We start from the raw sequence: 19,434 nt of genomic DNA on the forward strand, positions 1-19,434 counted from the left end.
AACACATGGGGTGTATTTAAGAGCCTGATTTTCAGAAATACTGATTGTATTAACTTCAGATTGAGCTTGAGGAATAGTTGTAGCTACCTCCCTCCTCTAAGGGAAGATATTTAAGAAGTTGAAGAGGCTTATTAGCTTAAGTGGCTTGTTAGCTGCTTGTGCTATTTTCCATCATAGTGTCAAGGTAAAAATTACTTGGGGAGAAATAATTGTTCTAAGCATGCTTAATTCAGTTCAGTGAATCTGACACCTCCTCTGTCATTTTTATTTATTTAAAAAAATGAGAGAGAGCTGGGCACCTGTCAAAAGCAGAGAAGTACATGATGGTGCTTTCTGCTACAGGAGTGCAGCGTTTTGGTAAAATGCTATAGCTGCTTGCAAGCTTGTTACAGAAAAGATCTCTCTAATTCAGTCGGACACCTCATGGTAGTTTTAAGTCCTTTTGCTCACACCATGAGGTAGTGGAGATGCAATTCACTCTGAGATTGCTTTCAGTATAGCTTAAGGAATCACTTTATATTTTCTTGTAATTTATATAGCTATCCTTAAAACTGCTGGTTTTAATGAAATTTCATTTACATCTTCTCCCACTGGAGACAGCTGTAGGTTAGGACTAGCCTGACTAAGCTGTGCCAAAGGTAGGAGTAAGGAGTTTTTTACATGCTGATTAATTCTCTTTTGCTCCTTTGGGAATATCTGGTATTGCTTAAATTGATTGCTGTAAGCAATATGGCAACATTTTTGACCTTCTAAACTGAAATTCAGCAAAAAAAACCCAAACAAGAAAAAAGATAAACCTCCATGTTTCAGTTTTACATAACCAGACAGTTGAAATACAGTGGTGAAAAATAGAGGTGTTGTCTTCTGCAGTGGTGGTGTTGGCTGGTGATCTCAAACCCTTTGGCAGAGATGGAATTGGAGACAACGTGGTAGTTTAGTTGTCCATCCCCTGCACAGAGAAAGTATTGGGCGAGAATCTGGTTTTCTTTCTTCGTAATCTGACTTCTGATCTCTCCCATGGCCAGCTTTGTGAATCAGAGCACCCATTCCTTGCCTTCCTTAAGTGTTTCCCACCTGCGCTGTTGTGTAACTGAAGACAGAGGCAGCTTCCAATACGCTTGTTTTTCTATACAGCTTTGTGGGAAGCAGTAAGCCAAGGCTGTTTGCTGCTTTCTGAAGTTAATTTACAGATGTGGGGTGCCAGGTGACCAGGAGTTGTCCTCGCGGGGCTCCCTTTGTCGCTCGAAGGCCAGACGGCTCAGCCATCCCCCTTCGCCCCACCTCCAACTCCCCTCTCCCTCCCTCCCTCCCTCCCCATATTCCCCCAAGATATGATAATGAAGCAGGTGCCCTGTGTTGCAGCTCTCTGCGAGCGTGAGAAACGGCAGTAGGTTTAGAAAAGCAGAAACCCAGGAGGAGGAGGCATTTCTTCTGAACCTGTTGGCAGTCACGTCAGTCAGGGCCGTGTGGGCTGCCGGTGCACTGCGCGGCCGTCCAGCTACCCGTGGGACATGAAAGTGGGGAGTGGGTTTGTCATGCCCCAAATTAGCCCATTGTGACCGTGGGACCCCACATTAGGGCTGTGCCAGGCACGGAGTGGCCGAGCTGTTCAACCTTGGCCTGGTGCAGATGAGCCAAGCTTTGGAGCGTTGGGCTGGCGTGGATGAGCCGAGCTCTGGAGCGTTGGCTGGGCATAGTGGCCTTGGGCTGCAGGTGACCTCCCCACGGGGGAGCAGCCCCAGCACCAGGCCCGGCCACCTCATTGAGATTCCAGGCACAGGCAGTGCCTCCGCAGCTGTACACTGGAGGCGGCGGCTGAGGAGGCATCCAGAGAGGGGCCCAAAAAAATCATCAAAGAACCGGCCCCTTCACTGCGCCTCTGAATAGGCAGACAAACCAGAGGTCCTTCTCTCTCCGCCAGCACGTTGGGAAAGACATTAGCATAACCTCTTTTTTTTGTTCCTTTCTTTTTTTCTTTCCCCAAGCTACCGAAAACCTGGCACCGTGTTTAAATATCTTGTTCTGACAGTTTGTTGAGGGGAGCGAAGAGCGGTGCACCAGCCTTGTGGGTGTCTGTGCAGTTATTTCTATAAAAAAACGAACGTATTTGAGCTGAGAGTTTTCATTCGGGTCACCCTAGACTTAATTGTTTGGTGTCAGGTTGTTAAGATCCAGAATTAGCTCCCTGGCTTGGAAAGGGCTTGCTTCCGAGTGCTTTAGAAATGCAAAGGCAGGTTTTCAATCCGGCTTTCTTTTTCCAAATCTGTTTTGATTTCAGCTGGTTTTGAAGCGAGAGCGGACACTTACCCCATTTACTCAAGCAGCAAAAACTAACTGTAAATCCCCGTCCCACTCTCCAGCACACATGAGATGGCAGCTCCTGAAAGCTTCACGTCTTTAAGGAAACTGGCATCTGTTTTGCCGAGACCTTATTAGGCCGACAGGATGCAGACCACTTCTCGCGGCCATTGAGGCTCGGGAATGAGTCATTCCACCTTTGACTGGTGGCACATTAGCGCTGCGATTGGCATAACTTTCGTGTTCCCTCGGACAGGAACTGGGGCTGTACAATCAGGGAGTGTCGTTACATCATCGGAGCGTGTGGGAATGTAGAGAAGGCTTGCATAACGCAAAAGCTCTCATTTTTTTTGAGCGTTAACCTTAATTGCAATTAAAGCTGATGCTTCTGATGCTCAGGACAGAAAGTTTTAATGCACTATTTATCCACAGATTTGTGGTAGCCACTTGAGTGCATTTCATGTAACTGAGACCTTGTTTTCAGTCAGTGCTCCTGGGCATGTTACTTGGTTACTTTGGGCCATAAGAAAGTTAATAGTTGGTCTGGTGCTTTTCTAAATATCAAGGGTATCATTGGATGCTGACTTGGTTAACCTAATGATTTTTTTTTTCAAACCATTGGTATGTATGAGTTGATTAAAAAAAAATAGCAGAGGCTTCTTAAATATAGTCTGTTCTGAATTAAAGGGTGTGGTGTTGGCTTTGAATGAGCTTGATGCAGCAACAAGCATGCAGCAGTTGGTAAATAAAGATGGATTTTCTTTTGTTCTGCTGGTGCTTGCTGCTCATTATTCTCCACTTACCCCGTGAGCTTCCCAGGGAGTGGCAGCTGTTTCTGATGTTAGATACTCTATCAGTGGTAGACAGCTCCAGATTCGGTGAGATACTGTTGTGGGGAGGAGAGGAAAATAACCTAACCCTGCATTATTGTAAATCCTCAGTAGAATTAACTTTTCATGAACTGAAGGAGTTTTGTGTTTAACTTTTTCTGAAATATTCAGGCATAAGCGTGCTTTGCAGTATGCATTACAGCGAAAAAGCTTTTCTGGCATGAGATGGATTTACATTCTAAGTGTGTGTTAAGTATTTTAATGTGCAGTGTGTGGGGGCAGACACAAGGCAATAAAGGGAAATCAGTCTATAACTATCTTTGTGTATGTTTCCAGATATATACAGTTTGGGATTCTTTGCAATTTGGAAATTGCTTGGAGTAAACAGAATGGTACATAAAGATTTTAAATAATAAAGCTAGCAAACTACAGAGGAGTCTATTTGGTTCCAGGATTTTATATGTAGGATTTATAACCCATGCTTTTGCTTTCCTGTGTCTGCAGTGTTAGCATTCTGTTACTGAAAACAAAGAAGGCTCTGCCAGGGCATTACACAAGCAGTGAATCACAGAGGAAAAAATGTTTTGCTTTGTAAATTGTTCACTTTTCCATGGTGGATCTTTTTTTTTTTTTTCTTTTTTTTTAGTGTTGTCTGATAAAATTTGCCACACATGCTTGCATTTACTGTACTCGGTACAATTCTTTCTAGTGTGACTACATAACTGCTAATATTAGTGAGTTCAAGTAACTTCTTGCTTGTGATTCTTAAAAACAAAACCGCAACAGGAACAAAAAACACAGGGCACAAATTGAAACAGCTCAGTTCACTCCTCAGACATGACAGCTTGCTGAGTATATCGGAGGAAGGAAAAGGTGTTGATGTTTTTCAGACAGCTTTGTCCCAGCAGTTCCACATAATTATTTTCTATCTGTATTGACAAACTCCTTTTCTGCCTAAAGTAGTCAGTTTTGCTGTCACAATTGATGTGGTCCTCATGGGTTGTAGGCCATTTATAGTGTTTTGGCTAATCATAAAAATATAAACTTGTTTCTGAAGAATACGCACTTTGTACATTTTTTTTAATGACTGTGTTTGTGAATCTGTGTGTCCAAACTTCTGTAGAGGAACTATAGTTTGCTCAGGTTTGAATGTAAAATTATACTTGGAGGTTATCTATTTGGGAAGTCACACACCAGGCAGTGTCTTACCACTTTGCTGCAAGATGCAGAAGTACAACCTCAGTGTGTTATATAATAAAAATTTATACCACAGATGCTGGACTGTGCCTCATACTGTCCTTGGCAAGAGCAATAACCAATAATATGTAGGCTCCCATATTACAGGATTCATTAAGCTCCAGACATGTGGAAAAGAAGTTTAAATAAAATCATGTTATCTATTTGCAAATGAGAAAGGTGGTTCAGGAACTAGAACCAGCTAAAGCAATGGCTAAGGGAAGATCCAAGTAGAACAATCCTTGCAAAAAGCCTGGCAGTAATGAAATCCTTGATTTTTCACAGAGAAAGAGTGAGTGTGGAGGAGGATGCTATATATATGTATGGAGTGCACCAATTTAAAGACTGTGTGATTAATCCTGTTAGATGATGTGTTTCTAACAGAGAAACAGATCGGTGGGGATAAAGCTGTAAAAAAGTATGAGAGCCAAACATAAGCATCTAATCTAAGAGGAAGAGTCTTCTGTGACAGTACAGTGTAATTTTGTGTAAAATTATGCGTGCTTCACTGAAAATAACCAGATAATAATTTCAGAATCTGCAAAAAATAAATGTCCCCTCTGTAAATGCCAATGGGAAAGATGTGTAGCACAAATTAGGGAGTAAGGGAGGTGGAAACTCTGTCTTACCTCTGTTCAGATATTTTATGTCCCATCAAATCTGTATTTAGTCTTAAGTGCAGGTATCATAAGGGGTATGTGGTGGTTCTTAGGTCTCCTGGGTGTTCTTTATGCAAGAGAAGAAAATACCAACGAGTCAGGTATGTAACAGTGTGTTCCAAAATTGTGATAGTCTGGACAGCCACCTCCCTGACCTGCTTACCTGGCAAACCTCTAGTCAAGAGCTGGGCAGAATGTGCCACGTATCTTCTTATCCCTGTAGTCACATCTGTGGTGTAATAGTAATGAGATTGGAGTAATCTCACTGATCTGAGCTGAGTTGGACTGATAATTTAAATGTGGAAGGCTTCATAATCTCCTACTGATCCCAGAAAGTTTTCAGCTTTTAATTAAGGTCAGAATTAAAAAGATACTGACAACAAAACCTTCTACATTTACCTCCTTGCTTATAAATGTTAAACCATGACAGCTGTAGGTGAGTTCTGAAATTCCTGGAGCAATGATGACACTTTTGTAAACCCCTTATAGGTTAGTGTAAGACTTACAGCAGTAACAGATGTCTCTAAAAGAAACATTGAGAAGGTTTGTGCGCCTTCCTTTTCCTCTCCCCTTTCTTGCCCCATACCTGTTTCCTCAGTGCAAGTGGATGTTTTCTGCAGACATGGCCACTGCAAAGGTAGCTCTGTGCAACTCTGTCGAACAGTTCGGTAACTCTTAGTTTTTTTGCTTTAAATAGAAAATGAAAAGCCCAACAAGGACTAAACAGGTGAAAGCAGCTGGTGGGGGTGTGTGTGCCCGTGGCCGCGTGGTGTGGGCTTCGGGGCTGCTTCTGCTTCGGTGTGCAGGAGGGGACGGGATGGACGTGAACAGAGAAGTGACACAGCTGGTGCCCAAAGCAGGGTGAAACTGCACCACAGACGGAGAGGAGGACTCTGGGGAGAGGAAGGAGACAAAGCAGCTGCAAGGGAGTTCCTGGGGCAGGGTGCACTTCGCTGGGAGAGAAATTACTGGCAGAGGAAAGCTGAGCAGCAGGAAAAGAGGGTGTGAGTGGAGCCTGGGAGAATAGGAGAGCAGCAGAAGGTTGCCAGAGCCAATAAGTCTGGTGAGCCTCCTCCTTTCACTGCTCTGGGTGGTTGTTTGAAGAGCTTGCCAGCAGATGAACCTGTGGGCACTGGGCACCAGCCGCTTCAGGGCAGCACCATGGGGTGCACAGGCTGGAAAAGGAACTTGGCTCCTACTGTGCTCCCTTGTCCTCTCACCAGTGTTGAACAAACAAGTAAGAAACCATACTCAAGAGAGAAGGGATAGCTGATGCTCAGCTGTGGGTGCTTTGTAGTGACCATTTGTTTTTAATTTTTTTAAAATCAGTTGTTGGGGTGAGCAGAGTTGGAAAAGTGTGGCCAGTAGTGTGATTTGAATAACATCTTAAGTGAGGTTTTTATGACTCAGTTGAATAGAAATACTACTGCAGGACCTTGTAGGACCTAGAGGGGCAGCTTGGCTCCATGAAAAGCTATTTGAGGTTCTTGAGAGACTGCCTGAGAAGACAGTCTGGTCAATAAGCAAAAAGCCAAGGCATATTGACAGTCATCCAGAAGAGCCACAGTGGAACCTCTCTCTTCCTTACCTGAAGACCAGTATCTTACAAATAAATCCCGTAAATAACTGAGGTTTTGATGTTTTGATCAACTTTTTTCTTTTATTTCTACTGCTGGACGTTTGGAATGTGGCTGTAACACAGTCACACACCTATGCAGGTTACTCAGAGAAGCAGTAGCATGGTGTGAGCAAGGGATATTTTCTCTGACAAAGAAAGGTGGCATATCTTTCAGAATAGATGTTTGTTTTCTTCTTTGTGGTGGCTATACATCATCCAGTGTTTTCCCCTTCATATTGTGATATATCATCTCATGTTTCACGCTTGAGATATTGTGAGAGGAGTGAGTGATGTTATGTAACATAAGCAGAGAATTATCTTCTTACGGTCTAAAAGTGACTGTTGGTTTGATAAAGCAGTTGACTAATTAGTAAATTACCCATTGTTGTTTAAAATACTTGCGCTGCAAAATGTAAATGAAAAAAATTTCTCCACTTGTCAGTATGAAAAATGACAATAGCAAAAATAATACATAGGACATCTGCTCTGATTTTTTTTAAATTTAAAATGCATTTAAGGCAGATGTTGCAGAATTTGAATGGAAATCGGAGTAGATGGAAGAACAAAACATAGCTGTTTACCTTCTATGAAGTCCCATTTTTATGGTTAACATTGCTAGCAGTATCTGACTCAGTGCCTGTATTTTTCCACTGTTTGTATCAGACTGAACTGAATGTTCTTAAAACTGCTGCTGTCAGAATGACATGTAGTTTCAATATTAACAAAAAAAAATAAAAATTATCGGTGAGTCAGTATTTTGGGGTGTTTTCTGATGTTCTCTCCCTTTGCCCATCCTGTCTCTCCAGGAGAATACATCAAAACATGGAGGCCACGGTATTTTCTCCTGAAGAACGATGGCACGTTCATTGGCTACAAGGAGCGACCGCAGGATGTCGACCAGCGGGAATCACCTCTAAATAACTTCTCAGTAGCTCGTAAGTGTTCTTACCTGCTCCCTCGTCCAGTTTGGGGGTCGATGTTTTCTTGTAGTCATAGCTGGTAAGCTGCATCTGTAACATTCAGATCTGCCCCGAGTGGTGTATCTAAACACTATAGGTGTTTATTTGAGATGATAAACCCCGCTGTGTTTCTCAGGAATGACTGTGATGTGGGGGTTTGATGCTCTGCTTTTTTTTTTTTTGCCTTTTTTTTTTTTTTAACCAGTTTTCTACTAATTTACCATTTCTAGTTATCTAATAAAATCAATCTATTTGTTAATATTCTGTATGTATGTTATTCAGCAAGTTACTTTAAAGTGGAAATTAACCCAGGCACATGTCCCAGTACTTGACAGGTAGGCACAGCCAAAGCATTTCAGCCTCTGTTCTGCCACCAGGTCTGAATTCCAGTGGCATTGACATAGGTCAAAGTTATTTAATTGTTAGCACAAGAGAATGCAGAGTGAGCACTGGTTTTAATGAAACAAGCTTGATTTTTCTTAATTTTGAACACAAAACCATGTTTCTTCTATTAAAGCCAACAAAAAGATTTGGAAATAATAACATCTCCTAACCTCTGCACTCTTTCCTATGCAAACATTTCCGACTTTGCTCAGGTGCTGCAGCACAGGATGTGATAGAAGACTCTGAAGATAATTTCCTTCTCTTGCTCATGTTTTTAACCTTTCTCTGTATACTTCCAGCTTTTATTTTCTCCTGTTCTTAATCTTTCCTGTCTCATGATCTGCCTGTGTCTCGTTCCACCACTTAAAAATAGATCGTGGCACCTGTTATTAACAACGATCTGTTCCGTGTTCCTGGTGACTAGTGGGAGCAAAGCTCTGCAGCAAGAAGGGTGCAGGGGCTTTCCCTCTTCCTTACAGATAGCTTCAAATACATGGGATTCATCTTTGTAGTTGATCATTAAGCAGATTTTTTGGAACACCCTGGTCCTAAGAGGGCTGGGCAACACTAGGAATTAATGCAAATGTTTGTTATTTTTCCTCCGGTAGCAGCATATACCTGTTCTGACTGATGATGGGAATAAATAGTGGACGTGCTGTTGCCTGGTGCCTCTGTGCAGCATGCTAAGAGTGCTTTGGGGCTTTTTGCCTCGTTTTAGAGAGAGAATTGTCATAGTGTTTTCATTTCAGTAATGACAGTACTTTCCTCTTTAGACTGGTATCTCCTTACAGATCAAGAAGGTAAAGAAAGGCAGCGGAAAGCCATTAATTCATAAATTAATTCAGTACTTGGTCTATAGCCAGAGGCTTTTAACAAATGCACTTTCTGCAGGACACTTCCATCCTCTTGCTGCTAACTGCATTTACTTGGGCAGCTCAGTGCTAAGGAGTAAAAATGTGTCCATTGCCTTCTCTTTGTTCAAGTTGCCTTCAAAACTAGTTAACTTAAATAGGTTTTCACAACAGGAATATAGTGCTTTTTCTGGCAGATTGAGCCCATCAGTCTCAGCATTTATAGATAAACAGGTTTGTTACCATGGCATCAGAGCATGGTCGGAGAAGATGCGGCATGTGCCTGTGGATAAGGTGTAGCCCTTCTAAGAGGCATTGCAGGCTGGGTGGTGGGTGGGAGGATGTTCCTAGACTGGCTCTTGCCTGGTGAACTAGTGGCAGATCAGGAAGGTCTTGATGATTGGAGTGTGGCCCCCTTGCTAGAAGTCATTTTTGTGGGTTTGGGCTCACAGAAGCAGCTGTTTCCCCACCAGGATTTAATTTCTCACATAGGAAGTAGCACATGGTGCTTCCAGCACCTGATGTGCAGCTCCCTTCTGGGTGCCCTCCACACTTGTATTGTTTGGATGTGTTTTGCACCATAAGCTTTCCCTTTGAACCTGCTTGCCTGATACATTCATTTGGGTTAATTTGTTGAGTTAATGTGAGTGAACTCGAGCTGTCTCTAGAGGAAGGCTCAGGCCAGAGCACAGGCCTATAGAAGCCTCCTGCTAGTGAATGGGGGGGGGAATTTAGCTTAAATATTTTGTAAAAATTAATCTTTCTGTTTTCTTTTCCTCCAAGAGACCATGATAGCCCTGACTTTTTTTCTTAATTAGTGAACTAGATTTTTTTCCTTAATGAGATGGCAGGCTGTCTCTGTCAGTCTGTTCTTTGGAAGTGGTCCCATGTCTCTGATTAAAATCTTTACCTCTTCTGCTGTAATATAATGTTGGCATTTTTATCTTTGCAAGTAAAAGGAGTTTTGTCATGAGTAGGGGACTCTTCTTACTTGTAGTGTAAAATTCATATTGAGTGATTTTGGCAGTCCATGAGAGGTAGAAAATACTCCATTCATGAGAAAAGAGTGATAGAAGATACCAATTACCTGTCTTTTTCCTTAACAGATATGAAGAAAGTATTAGCAATAAACAGTGTGCTCTCCATGTGTTTGACAGTCTCTTCTTTCTGCTACACTAGACTTTTCCTTTCAGTCTGTGAGGGTTTTGGTAGTACATTTTTGAAAACTTGTTTCTAAGCCCCTCTAGGTAGAGAGAGACTCACTATTTATTTAATTTAAATAACTTTTTCACCAGCTAATTCTCCATTTTAAATAACCATATATTTATGTTTGTAATTTAATGCTGTGCTTAAGGAGTTTATTTTGTCTGGAATTAACCTACTGGTGATTTATTTTAAAAAAACCCAACAACAAATAAACAACAAGCAAACCCCCAAAAAACAAAGCAGAACTTCTGAATGATGGTACCTGAGCATTTAACTGAGATATTTGAGTCTTATTTGCATTTGTGTTCTGTACTTCACCACTAATAAGATAGAAGGAAAAAAGAAACCTGTACCTAAAAGTTCTGCTCCAAAGCCCCTGCAGATGAATAACCAATAGAGCCTGTGTTGTAAATCTGTGAGATAAGTAGCCTTCATACTGATTGTAATCTTGGATTATCATGTATGTCTCCCTATTAGGTTATAAGCCTTTAAAACCATATAGCTGAGAAAAGCAGTATATTGTGAAAAACCACATGGAGAGAGAGGCTGCTCCTGTTAGAAAAGGATTATTTCTCCCGGCTGTCAAAAAGGAGGGTGGACTGTGGTGGTTTTGTTGTACAGCTGAAAACATAATTGCTCAACAATACGAGAGCTCCTTTTGGGGCAGGACTGTGTGTCTGCAGTCAAGCATTTATCAGAGGGCTTGGGATGGCCAGATTAGTGGCTGAATTTTTTGTCTGCTGTTACTAAGGGCCACCTTAGTGCAGGTCTGTAACTTGGTGCTCCTAGCTTGTGCCATGCTGAGCAAGGCACAGCATGAATCTATCCAAGGTGAATCTATCCAGTGGTGCTAGCAGAAAACAAGAACTTCAACATAACATTCCTGTTTGTCTCTCCAAAGTTTTATTTCTTCATCATTCTTCTTTCCTCATTTACCTTTTTTCTTTTTTTTTTTTTTCTTTTCTCTTTTTCTCCATACCCTTCCTTAAAGAAACCAAAGCAGGGAAGGGGAAGGATTCTTCCTTTACATTATTGTTCCAAGTGTGATGTCATTATATAGGGAGCAGAGTTTGACACTTTCATCGAAAGTAATCTGCCTTTTAGCTTAAGTGCTGGGAAAGCAAATATTGTGACATTTTAGAAAGTCACCAGGATAATACTAAGTGTCTTTCAAATACAAAATGGTAATTTACATTTGAATGCCTTGGTGTCTATTCCTGTTAGGAACAATTTCTCTGTCCTACTTACTTTAAAAGACCAAACGCCAGGAAAGAATCAAGAGGTTCTTTAGAGCAATTTAAATCATTTTTAACAGGCTGCTGTTTATAGTACTTACTTTGTTGCAAATGGGGAATACTTACATTTGCCTGTTTGACAGGAAAAACTGTCTTCCAAGTGGGTGAGTGACCCTCGGCCCATATTTGAAATGTGAATGTTTTTAAGCAGAACCTCCAAACATGCTATAAATCAGACCTGATATTACACATCGTCCGTGTCTGTGCTCTGCTGGAGTGGTTCATGTTGCAGTACATGGTTAGAGGAGGCAAGTTTGGTGCTTTTGTAACTTGTCAACTACAGTAAAGAGCACACAGTTGGGTTTAAAAGTAAGAAAAAGCCTACTGTTTATTCATTTTGTTAATAAAATCCATGTGATTGTCATATGTGGGGGGAACTAAGTGGTAGTTTCAAACTTTCTGGAACCTATGTGGTACAGCACTTTGGTAAAGCAATTTAAAAATAAAGCCTTCTGTATTACTTGATATGTGCTGTTATGATTGAGCAGGGTAATTAGATAGCATATTGTTCACTAAACAAAACACTTCTGTGTGACATACTTGAATTATAGTGGTTATTAACTGACAAATCTCTATTATTCATCTTGCTGTATGCCTTAAAGATTGCTGGATCAGCAAGCTGAACAAATATCAATGGACAGTGCTGATTTAGGGGAAGAGTGACGTTTAATTGGTCCTCTTTTATGACAGAAAACTCCTCGTGTGGTTTATTTTGCTGAAATTAAATGGTTAAAGTTTAGAGTTCATGGCTAATTTAAATGTCTGTGCTACTTCTTCAGAATCCGAGGCACTTAATGTGAATGTAAAGTCTGGTTTTAAAATGTAAACAAAACCTTTCAGTTTATTTCTTCATAATGTTACCCTTCTGGATAAGTATGGGAAAACAGCTCTGGATTAGCACAAGGTTAGAAATAGCCTGATGTTGTTCGAGTCTTCAGCCAAATTCGGTGTCTTAGGGCTGCATTGTGCAGGCTCGTAGAGGACAACCCTGGCCTTAATCTAATCACATTAAGCAGATAAAAATGGGAGGCAGAACAAACAAACAACAGAAAAAGAAGAGCAGCTAAACTGAGGTGGGCGGTCTGGGAGCAGGAATGAGATCTTTTGAGCTGAATTTATCAGCGCTGGGCTGCAACAGCCCGTGCAGTAGTTTGGCTTTCATTGCCATTCAGTGAGAGAGGATGGAGGTGGCCGGGAGGCTGAACACGGCGCTGGGCTGCGTCGCTGTGTGGAAGTTGTTTAATCTGGGTGAATGAAGGAGTGCCGTTTATCACACTAAAACCTTTCCATGACTCATTAATAAACTTTCTCTTATCTAATTGCAGTGCTTTAGTAGGATGCAGTATTAACCTCAGCGTGCTATTAAAGAAAAATTAGGTTTTTTCTTGTCATGAAAAATGCGAAGTTACTCATTGAAAAGCTTATAATTCCAACCGCAAATGAGGCATGAAATATATTGCCAAAAATATGGCGCCCAAAAACACTGGCGGTAAATATTTTATCTTGGTGCTAATTAATAGCTTGAATTTAAAACTGAGCATTCTAAATTTTCACAGTAATGAAATTAACCTAATGGAACCAGCGTAGCCTTTAGTGACATGTACGAATTCTGGTGGATTCTGTCCTCAAGTTGCACGTTTCTGAAGGTGGAGGATGTTTGTAGCTCTAGCAGTAAGCAGAAATTTCTTCTTGTCTTCATAGTGCCTTTTTATTTACTTGGAAAGTGATTTAGAACCTGAAGACCAAATAATAGCGAGCTTGTGGTTTCATTAACTGCAAGGAAAAGAGTTTAATGCAAGAAAAAACCCACAATTATATTTTATTTCTTTTCCCCCTGCTCACTTGGTTTCTTAATTTCACTTTCCTCCAGCAGGAGCTTCTTAATTAATTAGATTTTCTATTAATGTTAATGTAAAAAATATAGTGTCTTAGCTTCTTGTTGGTATTGATTTTCTTTTATTTTTCAGCTCTCTGTTAGTATAGCATTAGCTGTACCTTTAGTCAGGTGCATTTTCAGGCCCAAATTGGAAGGATAAACACTCGTAACATCCTATGAAGCTTAAAGTAGTAGATGTGATTTTAAAATTAAAAAAAATTAATGCTCAGCTCTCAGTAGAGCATTCTGATGAAGGAAGTGGTGGCTTTGCATGTAGCTGTACTTCTGTAGCCTTTTTAGGCTGTGCTTGAATTCTGGCAGTGATGGGAGCTGTGAGCCGCGTGTCCGTACAGCATCCGACTGCGGCAGCTGTCCCGAAGGCGTTTGGAATGGGGTCTTTTCAGGGGGCGCCTTTGCAGTTTGATGTTCCCTCTAGTGTTTGAGGACTGGAAATGCTGAGTCTGATCTTCCTCAGGCCACTGCAAAGTGACCAGACGTGCTCTCTGGCAACTCCTTGGAAGCCACGGACAGGGTTTTATGTTGGGAAAGTCAACTGGAGGGAATGTGGGGGCTTGACTTCAGTTTCAGTGGATGTAATTGCTGCATTATCAACTGACTTTGGCCATGTGCTCTGCTCTGGATGACCTTTGGAGTCTGGGACCTGAGTCTGAATGGCTTCTGTGTTATCACATCACATTTCTACTTACCTCTATAGGCAGACCAAATGTGGAGCCTTTCAAAGCAGAATTTGATTTCGGTGCTGCTTAGATGGCTATCTCCCAAGCTATTTATTGGTTTCATCAACAGAGTAAATTGTCTCAAGTCTCCTAAAGAAGTACTTACAGAGATTTCTATGGCTGATTAATCACAACAGTTTGCTAGATAAGAATAAAGACAAATGATTATTTAAACCTGCTTATGTACCATGACTCTTTCTTCCTTGATTGTGGTAGAGTGCCAGCTGATGAAGACAGAACGACCTAAACCAAACACATTTATCATTAGATGCCTCCAGTGGACCACAGTAATTGAAAGAACATTTCATGTGGAGACTCCAGAGGAGCGGTATGTTTCATTCATATTTAATGCATAAACTCCTTGCAAAAGCAGATGCAAGTCTTCAGCATTAATAGCAAGTCTTTTGCTGAAGCTCTTATTTATCAGATGATGTACGTCTGGACTGAAAATCGACAAATGATTTTTGAGCGCCTCAGTTTTAGTCCATGTTCCAGTATAAAAGGTACCCTAAGGGGGGGTTTCAGAGAGTGGATTTTGAGCAGTTTGTAAATGAAGAGTTGCTAGGTTGGGTATCCAAAATGGACAGGTGCAGGTGTGTACCAGCACACAGGTAGTTATTTCTGGAAATGTAAGGTTCATTTCTCACTGGAAGTGTTGTGGGTATGTAAAATGAAGGGTTTCTGACCTGGGAGTTTCTGGAAGGATAAGCACAAGTGAAATAGAGATTCAGGCAAAGTTGAGTTGTATCAAAATACTGACCTTTTAAAGTCTATTTAGACACCTTGTTTCTAAAGGAAAAGTTAGTTGTATCATTGCTGATTGCTAATGTTTTATGCAAATTAGATAATAAAGGTGATAGTTATCTGCTGCAGGTGCAGATTTCTGTTTCAGCTGTTAGGAAACAAAGCTAAGAGCTGCATCCTGTGCTCTCATCATTGGAGAATTGATCTCTTACCTCCAGAGAGAACAGTTTTCCAGCACAGCTATTCTGCAGCTACTGAGTATTTAAATATTTACTCGCTCTTCAGAAACTGAATTTAAATTATTCCAGTACCATTGCCCCAGGGGAATGAGTATTTTAAACCCCTGGTATTCCCTAGCTATGATACTGGCACATGTTTAGTTTAAAGATCGGTAAATTCTATCCAATATTATTTGCCTCTTGTTTTCATAGCCTTTGCATGCACTGATTTAAAGAAAGTTTCCAGTTATTGCTTTTAATTCTGTTACAATGATCAGAAGAAGGCGAAGTCAAATTAAAAGCAAAGAAAAAGAAACTGGTCCTTGTTTTCTTTAGTAGCGTTGTGGTCAGTGACCCTAAAGGGAGTGAATAACAGTTTCCACTTGGAAGAAGATTGTATTTCAGTCTTGTTTTGTTCCCTCCTAACCAATTAAGTCAGCTTTGTGACACTTCGGGGCTCAGAGTGTTAGTCACTTCTGTTGTGTACTCTTGAGACATAAAAGCTGAGGGTGAAATTCTGGTCTCCCAGAAATCAAAGATACTCACTTCAGGAGGGCTGAGATCTCAACCAAGTCAGTAACAAATCTTAGAAGAGATATGAAGGTAGATATACCTTCAGCTTTCTCTGCCTTTAAAACCAATGTTTGCTTTTTGAAAGAGATGGAGAGAGAAAAGTACAGAAGAAAAAGTTCTTATTGTAACCATTCTGAATATGAAAAATATGACTAGCAGATAAGGGAATGTGTTTGTGATGGTGGATGGAATAGTCTGTGCTGGGAGTATTGCGAGAACGTTCAGAACATTTGGCGTTACCTTGCTGCCCCAGACAGGGCTGGAAGGATAGTGCATATTCAGGCAAAATCCAAAATAAAAAATGAACAAGGCAGGAAAACCCTGAGTGGTGCAGTTTTAATTAGAATCTTGTGTTGGGCACTTTTTCCTATGGACTTTGCTTCCTCTGGTGAATGATCTGCCTCTTCCATCCATCACAAACCAAAATCCACATGTTCAGATATGATTTTTTTTAAAAAAAAAAGTCATTTCATAGAACCAGTGGAGAATGGGACATTGATAAGGATGGCACAGCTGCACTGCAGATTGCATGTAGAGCAGTTTAGCACTGGCTGCTGCTGTTCCTGCTGCGGTGGCAAAGTGTTTTACCTGGACTGTCCTTGGGAGAAGAGTTTAACCAGTGCCTGGAAAACACCAACTAAACCACCACATCCCATTCCCTACAGATACAAAAGACAGTAAAACGTGGCAAGTTCAGATAGTCCTTCAGCCCCTGTATGTCTTAAACCCTGTCCTGAAACCCTTTAAGCCCTTACGAGTTGTATTCTTTATGTTCAATAAATTTGCAGTGCAATCAAGTGAAGGCCAAGAACTTTCACTTCAGTAGTTTCCAAAGGTGTGAAATTTCCCAAAGGACACTGGAGTGGAAGTGGTCTCCATGGGAGTCAAAGGGGTCACTGTTAGAGCACCCGTTGCTGAAACAGCTGTGGAAACTTTATCGTAACCAAGACCTAAGATGAAATGTCACTGCTTTTGCTGACATTCTGCTAAAGTTTACACAGGAATTGCTGTACTGCTGTCATCATCTTTATAACACAGGAATAACCTAAGTATCCTGGCATTTAATACCTTCTCCAGGAACACCCCTTGCCATTAAAATTTGGGATATGTGTGCGAAAAGGTGGCATAGTGTCCCCAGGAGTTGGATATGTGTTTCAGTGCACCATAGAAATGTAGACACTGCATTTAATTGCTTTGTGCTTCATGGGAACCTCTTGCTTTTTGGTTTTGGCAAGTCTGTTTTTGTTATGTAAGTCTCTCTATCACCAGGTTGTATCAGCTGTTGACTGAATGCCTATTAAAAGTTCTGTTGTGTGAAAAGCCTTGTATTACATCCAGACTGGGAGAACTTCAGTTGTCTTTTGTTTCTAGTACTGTTAATAAAGATACTTGTTGAAAGTGGTCTTAAAAATGCATTTTTACAGTGCTTGAAAATGCACATAATTCATTGTATCTTCCACTGATTCCTCAGAGAGCATTAGTTGCTCTGTATTCCTTGATGATCTTTGCAATGGCAGATGGTAAAGTCACAAGTAATGAATGTCTTTGCCTATATTTTGCCAGGGAAGAATGGACAAAAGCCATCCAAACAGTAGCAGACAGCCTCAAGAAACAAGAGGAAGAGATGATGGATTTCAGATCTGGCTCTCCCAGTGATAATTCAGGTGCCGAAGAAATGGAAGTTTCTATGACAAAGCCAAAACACAAAGTGGTAAGTGGGCATAGCAGGAATAACTGTTTTTTTAGGTCTTCTCAAATGTAGACAAGAAATAGCCATCAAACCACATCTGTTCCCATAACAATTACACAGTTGGTTGTAGATGCAGCTTCTGCAGGAAACAATTGTCTGAGCTGAGCAGGTACCAGGCAGAGCCTATCTGGGTCCACCAGAGTTCTGAGTTCAGATTCCTTACTGGATGACTTTCAAGGCCAGCTCGTGTCTGGGTTTGGTTTACCTGTTTTCCTGTGGTACAGGGCCTGAAATCATAGCTCCTGCTAGACCACATGACTCTAAACTCTTTGCAGGCGGGTACAAAGGTATTCCAGTGGATTTGCAGGATTTAGGGTGGGTCCAGTGAATTTAATTGCTCTGGATTAAGGGTTTAGGCTGACCCCCTGCAGCCACTGCAGTGTCTGTCTGTAATGTTCCTAGAGCTTGGGGTTTTGCATCAGGCACAACATAGTCTGAATGCACAGTGCCAGTTCAGCAGTGGCCTTCAATGAAAGGAGTGTGTACCAGAGGAGATCTTTAGCCTTTTTAGGTGTGTCTGTCTTTAGCCTTCCTTCACTTCTTTCTACCTCCTTGTGGTCTTCTGTTTGGATTTTTGTTTTCCAAAGTGATCCCAGCTGTTCTTGCAAGAAAGAATTGATAGGAACTTCCCAAGTGAATGTAATGTTTGTGGATTTTAGCTGGGGACTTTCTTGTGTCCTCATCTCACCGTTGACATCCCCACCTACTTTCATAAGTTTGTTTCAGTTTTGGGAAAACTGATGTTTTTCTATAAAAAGATAGTTATCCACCAGTTTCTTCACTAAGTTCTTGTTACCCTTGTGTCATGTCAGCGCTTTTAGAGTGATGGGGGTGGCTACTTACATGTCTCTCTGAATTAAAGCTGCCATTAGGCCTTTAGATCCTTGACTCAACAGATCCTGCCCTTGCTGGGCAACTCTTCATAGAAATGCAATGAGAAATATTGGTCAAACATTGGTCAAATATACCTGTTTTTCTGAAACAGTGACTGTCTCTCCCTGGGTGTGTTAGTGACAGTGATGACTGAAGTCTTGATATCAACTGTACTGAACAATTAGCAGGAAGTCTCCTGAACCAGTTCTAGGGAAGACTATTGAGGAAGTTTACTGTCGAAAGCGTCTTAATTTTTTTCCTCAACTGAGGCTTGGGTTGTGTAAGTCTGATTGTTGCCACGTTGGCAGCCATCATTGATCTCACAGAGAGAGTCCTTAGCCTGCAACATGGCTAGTCTGTGAGGCAGTTATTTGTCCTGTGGTTTTGATGCTGTTCAGTGAAGTACAATGAGGCACAAGAAAGCACCCTCCTAGAAATGCAGGGAACATCAGAAAAAAGGTGTGAGTTTAATCCCTGGAATCAGAGCAGCATGTGCCTTTTAAGGAACGTCTGCACTGACAAAGAGGTCAAAATATCTGGATTAATGTATGCTGAGTGTTACTTCCACAGTTGAGTGTTGTCATGCAAAAGAGCGTTCAGTTAATTGAAAGCTTATGGTTTTCCCTAAATAGTTTGATTGATTATATTTGGAAGTGCACTGGCGTTCATTTTTATGGGAGAGTCATTTCTGCTCCTGAATTCTACAAAACAAAAAGATTAACAAAAAGACACATGTGTAACATATGCGATGCATTCTCACGTGAATGAGCACTTCTGCTGAGAATAGTATACTTCTTGTTAGTTCATGTAATTCAGTTCTTTTTTATCTGTATCATTAACAGACCATGAACGAGTTTGAATACCTTAAACTACTGGGAAAAGGCACTTTTGGAAAGGTCATTTTAGTTAAAGAAAAAGCAACTGGACGGTATTACGCTATGAAAATTCTGAAGAAAGAAGTTATTGTAGCAAAGGTGAGTAGATGGGAAACCTGGGGATGTGGTTTGCCCTTGATACAGCCTTTGGCAAAGTCATGCCGAGGATTCTCAGAGAACTTGTAAATAATTGCTCTGTTAGTGTTTTACATGGAGCCCTGATCTGGGGAACCACCTTGCTGATTTCCTTCTGCTTGTGTTTCAGGATGAAGTAGCGCACACGCTGACAGAAAACCGTGTCCTACAGAACTCTCGGCATCCATTCCTAACAGTAAGCATTTCTGCCTCTGCTGAGTGTTACTTGACATCATGACAAACAAGGCTTTCCCTGTTGTGTGGTTTTGGGTTTTTTTACTTATATAATGCATCTGAGATCTGTGTTTTCAGAGTGG

General features: G+C 41.1%; 1 protein-coding gene across 8 annotated transcripts in view; it reads left to right on the forward strand.

Moving 5' to 3' along the window:
- AKT1 (AKT serine/threonine kinase 1) overlaps positions 1 to 19,434 on the forward strand; it is a 74,959-nt gene that overhangs the window by 31,775 nt on the left and 23,750 nt on the right. For all 8 annotated transcript variants that reach the window (XM_051769974.1, XM_051769970.1, XM_051769975.1 and 5 more), the window contains 5 exons: positions 7,448 to 7,576; positions 14,166 to 14,277; positions 17,048 to 17,195; positions 18,950 to 19,081; positions 19,248 to 19,313. In XM_051769974.1, coding sequence (XP_051625934.1) covers positions 7,448 to 7,576; positions 14,166 to 14,277; positions 17,048 to 17,195; positions 18,950 to 19,081; positions 19,248 to 19,313 — 587 coding nt within the window. The remainder of the gene's footprint in view (positions 1 to 7,447; positions 7,577 to 14,165; positions 14,278 to 17,047; positions 17,196 to 18,949; positions 19,082 to 19,247; positions 19,314 to 19,434) is intronic.

This window comes from Manacus candei, unplaced genomic scaffold (genome assembly GCF_025592945.1).
Source record: "Manacus candei isolate 608988 ecotype Guabito, Panama unplaced genomic scaffold, ASM2559294v1 h1tg000113l, whole genome shotgun sequence".
Lineage (NCBI taxonomy): Eukaryota > Metazoa > Chordata > Aves > Passeriformes > Pipridae > Manacus > Manacus candei.